Raw genomic sequence first — 10,646 nt, 5'->3', positions numbered from 1 at the left:
GCATGTAAATAAAGTGAGGTACTGTGTGTTATGACACATACAGTAACAGTATACAGTACAATGTGCTTTAACAGTACAGTAAGGCAGTGGGGGCCTGTGTGTGTGTGACTCAGTGAATACCCCTGGTGAGTTCAGCGTTGACAGTCCTTATGACTTGCAGGAAGAAATTCCGTCTCAGTCTCTGTGTGACTGTGGAGGCGCTTGCCCGACTGCAGCAGCTGGAACAGTCCGTTGTTGGTGTGGTGAGGATCCTCCATGATCCTGCAGCTCTGCTGACAGGTCAGCCACCTCCTCACAGTAGGCCGTCTCGTCGTCGTTGGTGATCAGGCCCACCACGACGGTGTTGTCAGCAGGCTTGGTGTTGGAACTGGAGCTGGCCACACAGTCGCGTGTACAGGGAGTACAGTAGGGGGCTGAGGACGCAGCCCTGGGGGGGGGGATCCTGTGTTCAGGGTGAGGGAGCTGGACATGTGCCTCCCCACCTTAACCACCTGGGCCGGGCTGAGAGGAAGTCCAGGACCCAGGCACACAGCGGCGTGTTCAGTCCTAGCTCCCACAGCTTGACAGCCAGTCTGGTGGGGACTATGGTATTGAAAGCTGAACTTTAGTCAATAAGCAGCAATCTCACATACGCCCTCATCTGGCCATCCAGGTGCGTGAGCGTGGAGTGCAGTACCTGGGAGATCGCATTGTCCTTGGATCTGTTCGGCCAGTACGCGAATTGCAGCGGGTCCTCGGTGCGGGGGAAGGAGACGCAGATGTAATCCTTAACCTCTCGAAGCACTTCATGACCGACGAGGTGAGCCACCGAATGGTAGTCGTTCAAGTAGGGAGAATTTTACTGAGTGACTTGTCAAGAACCAAATCTCAGGAGTCTACCCTTGTCTACAAACCAGAGCAGATGCTCCACCGCAGTCACGAGATGCACACTTGTCATTTGCCAAGCGAAAGGCAGGTTTTCTATTTTTTTTTACATAAATCCTTCCTAAAAAAAGGGTTCATTTCAGTTCACCCCAAACGCACATTTTACCGCCCTGCAGAGACATCGCTTTGGTACTTGGTACACGAGTGCGAGTAATGGGTACTATTTCACCCACGTATTTATTTTGGTCACGCATGTCCATGGCGTTCGAAAGTTGAAAGTCATGTGGTGTAGGCGTTCAATTAATCATACACTGATAGATGCAGCATCAGGAGCAAGGAGGGGTTACAGCACACGAGCATGAGGAATGTTTGAAATAAGGAGGCAGGAGAGACTTCTTTTTTTTTTTTTTTTTTTACACATTTATTCCACTTGCAGAGAGGACAAAGTTAGTTTTCATCCACATTGACAGTTTGTAGTCCTGTTGGAGGGAAGGCAAAAAGAAGAGTATTAAACCAATATCCATTGCTGTTCAAGTATAACACTTATTTTAACTTATGTATTGGTCGTGTAGAATCACCTTTGCACGTTGTGACAGGGACGTACGTGACCAGGGTATACAATTTGTTTGGAGAGTCCTCATCCTCATTGCGCTTCCTGGACAGGCGCACGCGCATCCTGTACGGCACGTTCCTGCACACAAATGTATACCAAGACTTTTATTCACTGGTAACATTTTAAAATGAAATGCGACGAGTATTAACAGCACAGGCTCAGAGTTTCCGTAAGAACAAATCGGTGTCGCTCAACGTGTCCTGGAAGATTTCAATTTTCCCAGACAAAGATTCCCAGAGAGATTCCGGTCAAATATGATCTGTGTTAATTGAGCTTAAAAACAACCGACAGGCAAGTTGTATAGAGAATGACATCATCAAGGCATGTAGATGTATAATGTTTTTTATTCAATATTTAAAGTAAGTCCTGTCAGTTAAGCCATTTTAGAAATAAATAAAAATTACAAATATTACTGGTGGAAATCAAATAATTTCCATTCGTGAACAATATGCAACAAGTGCAGCCGCTTTAACTAACATTTCACTAAAATAACATTTTGATCAAATCTTGTGGAGGAAGGAACATTCACTTAAGACAAAATTAAGAACCTTAGAAAGGAAGTAAAAGGACTTCTATGCTTTGTGACATGCCAGGACACTGCTCTGTAATTACTGGAGGTAAGTTTCGGTAAGTTTCATTTAGGAGGATTAAAATGTATATTTAATACTTTTATTATAATTATAGAACACAGAATCGCGAGCACCCTGTGTCGCTTACACACATTTTAGTATTTTTTGTGCTTATTGTGCGTAATCACTGGGCGTCAAGACATTTCACTGCATACATGTATGACCGTATGTATGACAAATAACCTCTTGAACTTGAAATCAAAAACAAAATAAATATGGCAAGTAGGTCTAAATAAATAATATAGTTTGTGGTGTTGTCCATCTTCATCGAGACGTCCCGTCGACATATTTTACACAATGAATATTTACCGTCTGCTTTGGGTCGGAATTTAAAATATCCAAATAAACAAACTATGGATGTATGTGTCCCTGTTGTCAATGTGATGAATAACCTCTTGAATCATCTTTCTGTTGCTCCTCAGAGTTCTAGACGCTACTGTTGTGTGTTTACAAGCACAACCTGTCCACGAGGGAGGGGGCGGGGCTTAGTTCTACGTCGAACAACGTGATTGGCCAGAGGTGAAGCTTTCAGATCAGCTTTAGATCGCGCAAACTGATCGGCTTCCTGTTGCAACTCCCTGAGCGCAGAAACGAACAGATCTGTAAACGTTTTCATTGAAATGATCTCAGCACTAATACAAATTGAGCTTTTCAGGAATTATTTTCACCAGACATTGTGACCGGAGAGATTTAAGGAGAGATTTAAATATGTTGGACTTCAACAGGTTTTCCCGGTTAAAAACCGACAATTACCTGACACCGGAAACTCTGCACAAGCTATAGTGTGGATATAAATAGGTGTGCCATGGTTTTATGATGTACCTTTAGACTATTTAAGAAAGGCTCATTTATATATGAAAGTACAGTATAAAACTTGCATACAACTCTGATATCTAATGGCTCGCAGATAATAATAATAATAAAATAACACACACACACACACACACACCCCCCTACTCACCTAACACCCTTGCTCCACACTGCCTTGTTGAGGCGAGTGTCAATGCGGACGTCAGGAGTCCCCATCTCTTTAACGGCAAACTTCCGGATCTCTTTGATGGCACGGGGGGCCCTCTTCTTGAAACTCCTGCAACGAGCCAACAGCAGTGGACTTGTATCAGTTAAAATGAAAAAATAAATAAAAATGTGAGACGATTATAGAGCATTGAGCAAAAAATAAAAATAAAAAATCTACACTAAAACACCCAACACCTGTAATTTTCAAGAGTCAATTATTTTCCTTTCCACAACAGTGTGGCCAGTATCTGAGCCTGGTCAGCAAGTAATAAAAAAAAAAAAAAAAAAAAAACCACCTTAAAGAAAAAAGTTCAAATTTCAAATGCAGCACAATGATGACATTGGCAAGTTTTTGCTTGTTTCGCTGTTAAACTTAAAATTGGTATTTGCATCAAAGTCACCTCAATTGAAAACTATGACAAACTTAATGTCAAAATGGGTTTGACAATGGACCAATATGAACTGAAATGTATTTCAATACTCAAAAGGTGTGTGTGTGCACTTCTCCCTTATAAGACGATCCCATACGTGTCCAGATATAAGGACTACCACACCATTCATGATACATTTCAATACGAAACGACTAGACCCAATCTGATATAGTTCTTGTTTAATGTAAACATACTTTTTCCATTATAAATTAAAACAAGGCAATTCTATAAAAGTTCATCTTACAATTTCTGTTTTGTATTTTTGGCAATTTGTATACATACAAATTATATATGTTATAGTTTTATATCCAACATTTTAATTAGTGAGCGCTGGCACCCACACTCTTGTTGCTTTTTATTTTTCAAATTATTGCGCCGATATTTTGGGCATTTACTTCTGTACAGTTTGGTGTAGAAAGCGTTTGAAGGTGAAAACGTGCATGTTCTTCAGGAGATGTGTGCTGTTACTTTTCTTTAACCAAACACGTTTCACTGATTTTAATATACATTAAAGTATTACATTTATAATGGAATTATATGGGAGGAATGTTTGGATCCCAAGTACTTTTGTTACTTTATGGCATTGAGGTAAAAATAATATCTATATATTGTGATTCTGATATAGTAATATATAATATTGTAATGACCCTGGATGCGTTGGTTACTGCAGGCTGTTCCCAAATCTGCCGAGAGGGAGAAATAGAGCGAGGGAGAAGTTTAAGTTTGGTCGTCAGTTCGATGGAGTGAAAGTAACATGACGTGTGACAGACCAGTGAACCTTCTGCAGCAGCTTAACTTATACTAAAGCAGAATTAGCAGCAAAGCTTCGGTCGACCGATCGTTTACCTCGGAATCGGGACATTGACCCGGCCGCCGGGGGCACATTTCGATTGATCCCGATGGGGGGGGCGCGCACCGCTTTAGTCACACCTTTTAACGTTAAACCGAATCGTTGCACCCCCACCGCGTCTTCCTTGACGTGCACAACCTTAAACAACTCAACCCACGTGTAGTGACCGGTTTCGTGAGGCGCGGTCAGTTGAATAACAGTTTCAAAGCTCTGCGGCACAAGATCATAACCGTGCGTCTGTATTTCCTGCACAGAAGTCACGCGACTGAAAACATTGCAGGGTGTTTCCACGCAAATCTACTCACACGCCATGAATGCGCTTGTGGACATTGATGGTGTACTCCCTGGTCACCACCTCGTTGATGGCCGAACGCCCCTTCTTCTTTTCTCCTTTCTTTGTGGGGGCCATCTAAAAAAAAAAAGAGAGTAAATTAAAACAAACAAAGAAAACTAATATATTTATTATATCATGAAACAAGAGTCAATAGAATTCAAATATCTACACAATAACGAGAACTGTGCGCGCGCCCAACATTTGCGTGCAGTGGTGTCCAATCCAAGTACTGTTGTATACTGTACTGTATATTTCCATACTCACTTTATTCACTTGCACATCACTGCACATATCTGTATATACAAATACCCTATCAGATACATAACTCTATTCCCTTCTATTATGTATCCCCGCGTTGTATTATCTTTTTAAGTCTTATTTTATTTATATTACTCTACTCACTAACTGCATTACGTTTTAGGAATCGGTTAGTTTCAGTTAGCTGCGAGGTGGGAATCAGGTCAGCCATTATGCTGGCTTTAGTAACTACTGTGCACAGTCTCCCGGGTGCGTTGCAAAGACATTTCACTGCATCTATGGCTGAACGTGTGTGTACGTATGTGACGAAGAAGCCTCTTGAATCTTCAACCCTTTCTAAGAGACTTCCTTTCACGTCATCGGCTGACCGGTCAAGGTAACGCGTCAAACCGCACAACACAACATAAATACAACAATACAACATAAACACAACAACAATACAACATAAATACAACAATACAGTCCCGTAGAAAAGCGCCTCGGCAGCATTTCAAGCAGGTGCAGGAGTAAACATCCAAGTCTTGTGCCTGAATTCACACCGTGGATCTGGCCCCAATAATTTGCCGCTTTTTATGTTTTGGACACTTGAAAAAACACGCCAAGAACCTCAAAATGTAAAACAACCAAAACCGTGTTTGGGTTTAGAGACACCGACACTAATCCAAGACGCAAATTACTAAAGGATGGCGAAGGATTGAAGAAAATTCAACGACGGAGAAATAACTCACCGCGTCTCGAAAGCGAAGCGGAAGTCGGAAAGACCGTTGAGACGCTAGGAACTGTGGGTAAAGGATGTCGGTCCGTTTTCAATACCGTCCGCCAAAAACAGGGGTGCTCTTCTTATGGTTCCACCAACGCGTATATTAATGTTTTGATGAGGGAAACATTTATACATGTAAAACAAGTTCTACATTAAAGCCGGGGACACATTTCAAGATTTTCCCCGAAGCCCCAAATGTTGCGTACTATCCTCCAGTTTAATGTGTTTTAATGTACATATCTAATCTATTCCCGTCACGCCACCATCGCCTCTTCACTGTTTGACGTTGTCTGGAAACACGGCGTCGCGTTGATACGCAATGACGTCTCCTTTTACTTAGTCCTCGTCTGTCCGTACCTAAACAACAGATCCTTGGCGCCTCGGGTGACGTCAGAACGAGCCCTCGTCATAAACGACCCCTGAGATGACGAGGGCGCAGAACGGAGAGACGCGTCGATGAGGATTCTTTTGTCACACGGCGACCGAAAGCCCGTGTCCGTCGCTGGTCAGGCGACCATCTTGTGCGTGTCTGACGTTGCGAGGGAACCCCGCGGTGAGCACGGGGGAGGACGCGCCAACTCCACACGGAAAGGCTGCCAACCGGGACATGACCCGACCCACCGCACCTCCCTAAAACGTTGTCACACGGTCGCCAGCACCAAACAAAACATTTACCGACTACATTGTTAAAAAGATCTAAAAATCCATGCCTTGGTTTCACATACCTGACATCAATGACCTATAGCTGGAACTCAAGACAAGCGCAGTCAAGGTCATATTAAACATCGAGGCCCTATGGAATTGTTTGGATTTTATTGCTGGGGACACGATTGGCTTCAGGTAGTGTTGAGCGCCTCCCTTTTTATTTCAGGCGTAGAAACTTTAAATTTTCGCTCTAACAAAATGACTTTATCCCAATGAAAAACTTACCACTTTAAGAGGATCCTTCTCTTAAAAGGGCTTTGACATCCTGACTGACCGCAGCGGTGGCGCCTTGAAGTAGAGACAAACAAGCGCAGAGAACACAATGTCTATTGAAGTCATGAGAAAACTTAGCATTATTACAAAAATAAATTGTTTCAAGCACCTGCCTACACAGTTGTAAAAATCATACCGACCCCACCAACACATTACACTTGCATTCTCCCAATCCCCCAGGTGTTACTTGGTATATTTTCAAGACAATTAGGAAATGCCACTCCATATTTATTTTACAGTAAAAAAAAAAAAATAATTCCGGTTAATTGCCAGAATGAATAACTCTTGAACTTAAAATACACTAAACAGGTGGGTTGCGCTCAAAACAAATAAATAGAAACCCTTCAAAACAAAGCTGTAGCCCAGATTATAGTCTGCTTTAAAGCATATCCCCCCCCCCTAAATGGAATGTCTTTAATGCGTGCGCACACACACGTTAGTTTGTTCATTTGAATGTTGAAATAGTTCGTCCAACAAGCCTGCGTTCCGGCACTCTGCCTGCAATACCTGCCCTGTCTCTGGTGCTGCTTTGACACAAGCGTACCCCAGGGACGCTGAAGTCCCTCCACCCACCCAACTGTTTCACCCGGGACAGTGAACGTACTCTGGCACAGAGGGAGAGATCTTCAACCTTTCGCTGCGCTCGGTCAAGTTCGGCACAGTCCGGCGTCGCTCCTAGCCGGACATTTCGGAAAGGTTCGGGCTCCTTTCTGGAAGGCGCCGGCGGCGGGCGAACACGAAGGAGGCGAGCTGCGGTCGCCTCTCGGGTTCTTTTGGAGAAAGGCATTGCCAAACCATTCAAACAAGTACGGTTGTTTAAAGAGCAGTTCTTAACTGCTGGAGGGTGTGGGGGAAATACATTCACAGACGGAATAGTTTGGCATTGCTTATCCACAGCAAAACATTCAAGTCCCCTCAGGATATCAGTGCTGTGGGCCAGTGATGTCGATGCAAATAAAAAGGCAGTAGAATTATCCTGTGTGTGTGTGTGCATACACAAGTGGTAATAAACACTCTTTTGAAGAGTTGAACAGTCACGTCATAGAAAGCAAAAGACCTATTACCAAAAACAAACAAAAAAAATAAAAAACTCAACATCTAACCATTTTAATGCTCAGATTTGAGAACTAATGCACAACACATGACAAAAGAGACAATTTCATGTGAGGTCGGGGAGCAGTAACTCACAAAAAAAAGCTGCTTTGAAATATCTAAAATATGTCATTGCACGAATAACCAATCGTTTCACCACATCGTTTATGTTATGGTTCCTTTAGGTCAATGTACAAGGCCTCGGCACATCCCATAGTCTATGACACGGCTTACGCCGATTCATCTCTCAGAAAATTTGCACTAACCGGGGGAGGAAAAAGTTTTTTTTTTTTTTATGAACTTTTTTCCTTTTCATGACTGACAAAAGCACGATACAACGCATGGAACGTACCTAAGAGAAGAGTTTCTTTAATGACTAAAAGGGTGTAGCATCCAGTTTCATGCATTTCCCCCCTCCCCCCACTCACTACGCCCTTACAATCCCGTTCAGGACACGCACACATCCGGCTGCACGGCACTGGCTTTGCTGCAGCCGGGTGAAGCCACGGCCGACATGGCGGCCGCCGGCGCCGGCTCGGTCCTCTCCTGGCCGGCCACGGTCCTCCTGAAGAGGCGCATGCTGAGCTGCAGCAGCTCGCTGTCCACCACCGGGGTGATGGGGTACAGCTGCTTGGTAAGGCCCTGCGGAGAAGGCGCGTGGGCCAAAGGGGAGCAAGGACACACAATTGATGGTTTGCACAAATATAACGCTAGGCACCGCCTCCCGCCGAATAACACCCAACAACAACACCACCTTTTAACCGTTCTCCTCCTGTGAGGAGATTGAGCATCGTGTCAGCTCGCTGAGCGTGGATTGGTGGATCATAGGGATGCCGCGGTGAGGAATCTTTCCCCACCTGTTAATAAACTCATGACGGGGGGCACGGAGTGTCCCTGCTATGCACGGGCACTAATTACAGCTGGAGGGAGACAGGTCCTGATGTAGACCTGATCTAAGGTCTCCTACGGCCTCCTCTCCGTGATAAGCGGACTGCGTTGCAACAAGCCCTTTCACTTTTGTAGCGTCAGAATAAGTCTTGATAACACGCTTAGTATTTTACGAAGTCAATTTTTTTTTTCATTTTATGAATGTCGTTGCTGATACGGGAAACTGAACTAAATGGAACTAATTTTTTTTTTAATTTATATATATATATATATATATATATATATATATATATAATTTAAAAAAAAGCAAAACGACGATGGGGGTGGTGGGCAAGTAATATAATCGGTGCACGCCCGAACATTGTGTAACACCGATAACCGCGGCAACTCCAGTGGATCACTAAAGGCAAGCGCCTTAGAGGGAGTACACGTTTTTTATGACTGGGTTTTAACCTGATGGTTGTGTTCAGCAGGTCATTTAGGCTTTTAAGGCCTTTTAAATATGAACTGAAATCAGACTAAAAATAGATGTGGTACATTAATTCAGATTTGAAGTACTTAGAGTACTATGACGAACTGCTTCTCACCCTTCAGTTAAACCCAAAGCTCTGAATGTGTATGACAATAGTAGTTGAGGAAATAAAGTAAAATAAACAAAAAAACTAAAAAAAGACCTTGTCGTTTTTAAGCAGCTGCCGGCGGATGGCGAAGTCTCTCCGGGCGCACAGGGCCTTACAGCAGGGGCCCAGGTTGCTGAGCAGGCCGGCCCTCTCCACTCGCCTGTTGAAGGCGGCCATGTTCAGTGCCCCCAGGTCGTGCTCGAACATCTTGTCGGCATCTGGCGGGAGACGTGGCAGGGTGAGTACATGTGGCGTTTGCAACGTAAGCATAATAAGTAGACTACGGACGTCTATTTGTTAATACGAGTGCTCTCTCACTCTCTCAAAACACATGACTCTCTCACAACACATATTCCCACATACATATGAATAAAACTATGACTACTACTATTGAACTCATATAGCCATGTATGACTCCAGTCAAGTTTTTTTGCGTCAAATTCTCAAACTGGGCAGTGATTTGAAGATCTACTATATTTCTGTGGAACACACATTGCAAACGCGGTGTCAATTGCCCACACAAAAATGGCAGTAAAGCACAATTCACAATGGGGGTTGGGGGCATCTCACCTTTGGGGTCTTCCAGCTCAGTCTTGCACAACTCTTTGACCTGCGCTAGCAGCTCAGGGCCCGCCAGGCGTTTTGATACGCCGGCCCTCAGGAGCACGGCCCCCGGGGTGAACCTGAGCAGGGCCGCACCGGCGGCCCGGGGCTCCTGCTTCTGTTTGGGCATCAGGCTGGACCAGTCCACGTCGATGACATCCAGAGGACCTGCGGACACATCGGGACGGGAGATTTTTTTTTGGGGGGGGGTTTTCCTTGAAAGGAGACCGCTTTTACAAAACGGGTTCAACATTCAGAGACAAAAATCAACTAAAAATCAATGAGGATAGTCAGAAAAATCTGAAATAAAAGCCCACCTCCATAACGATCTATAAACTTAGGAAGCAGAGTTGACTCGAGGTGTGGAAAAACTGATGAGCTGTCTGAAATATGGCCACTATTATGGTGGCATGAAATGTACAAAAAAGACAATTAAATTCTGAATTGCAATTATTTGTATGACAATCATGTCACGATTGGAACTGACCTAGCCGAACTGAAATGTATCAGACTTGGCTGATCATAAACAAGCAAAGTAGGCTCCATATTAAGCAGTAACTGTAATCCATGTGCATGGCATCAAGGTGTAGTGGAGGAGGAGCATAAAGGGCTGGTCGTACTGTGCGGCGTGTTTGCCGTTGGCACATTGTCCCGTCGCCATATTCTCAGAAACCACGGGTGGCGGCAGAGAGAAAGCGCCGCGTGAAGC

At 44.1% G+C, this 10,646-nt stretch overlaps 2 protein-coding genes across 3 annotated transcripts in view; both read right to left on the bottom strand.

Moving 5' to 3' along the window:
* Window positions 1–1,260: 1,260 nt before the first annotated feature.
* rpl31 (ribosomal protein L31) lies at window positions 1,261–6,264 on the bottom strand. 2 transcript variants are annotated; one of them, XM_079996575.1, is made up of 5 exons: window positions 6,114–6,264; window positions 4,710–4,813; window positions 3,068–3,193; window positions 1,443–1,555; window positions 1,261–1,343 (listed from the first exon to the last, which is right to left on the bottom strand). In XM_079996575.1, the coding sequence occupies exons 2-5, from the start codon at window positions 4,811–4,813 to the stop codon at window positions 1,312–1,314; spliced, it is 375 nt and encodes a 124-aa protein (XP_079852701.1). In that variant the 5' UTR covers window positions 6,114–6,264; the 3' UTR covers window positions 1,261–1,311. The 2 variants fall into 2 exon arrangements, with proteins under 2 accessions (XP_079852701.1, XP_079852700.1); XM_079996574.1 differs by lacking the exon at window positions 6,114–6,264 and adding an exon at window positions 5,725–5,778.
* A 1,567-nt stretch (window positions 6,265–7,831) lies between these two features.
* zc3h13 (zinc finger CCCH-type containing 13) overlaps window positions 7,832–10,646 on the bottom strand; it is a 30,973-nt gene continuing 28,158 nt past the window's right edge. Inside the window, exons 18-20 of the mRNA XM_080021664.1 lie at window positions 9,905–10,105; window positions 9,389–9,552; window positions 7,832–8,468 (exon numbers count right to left, since the gene is read on the bottom strand). Coding sequence (XP_079877790.1) covers window positions 8,274–8,468; window positions 9,389–9,552; window positions 9,905–10,105 — 560 coding nt within the window. The 3' untranslated portion in view covers window positions 7,832–8,273. The remainder of the gene's footprint in view (window positions 8,469–9,388; window positions 9,553–9,904; window positions 10,106–10,646) is intronic.

This window comes from Zeus faber (assembly GCF_960531495.2).
Source record: "Zeus faber genome assembly, chromosome: 2".
NCBI lineage: Eukaryota > Metazoa > Chordata > Actinopteri > Zeiformes > Zeidae > Zeus > Zeus faber.
The sequence above is the reverse complement of the archived record's forward strand: the minus strand, read 5'-3'. Positions and strand labels throughout refer to the sequence as shown.

Coding starts and splice junctions, on each gene's coding strand:
- rpl31 (XM_079996575.1), bottom strand. CDS start 4,813: ATGGCCCCCACAAAGAAAGGAGAAAAGAAGAAGGGGCGTTCGGCCATC. Junction 3,194..4,709: donor CACAAGCGCATTCATGGCGT/GTGAGTAGATTT, acceptor GGCTCGTTGCAG/GAGTTTCAAGAAGAGGGCCC. Junction 1,344..1,442: donor CCCTGTCACAACGTGCAAAG/GTGATTCTACAC, acceptor TCCCTCCAACAG/GACTACAAACTGTCAATGTG.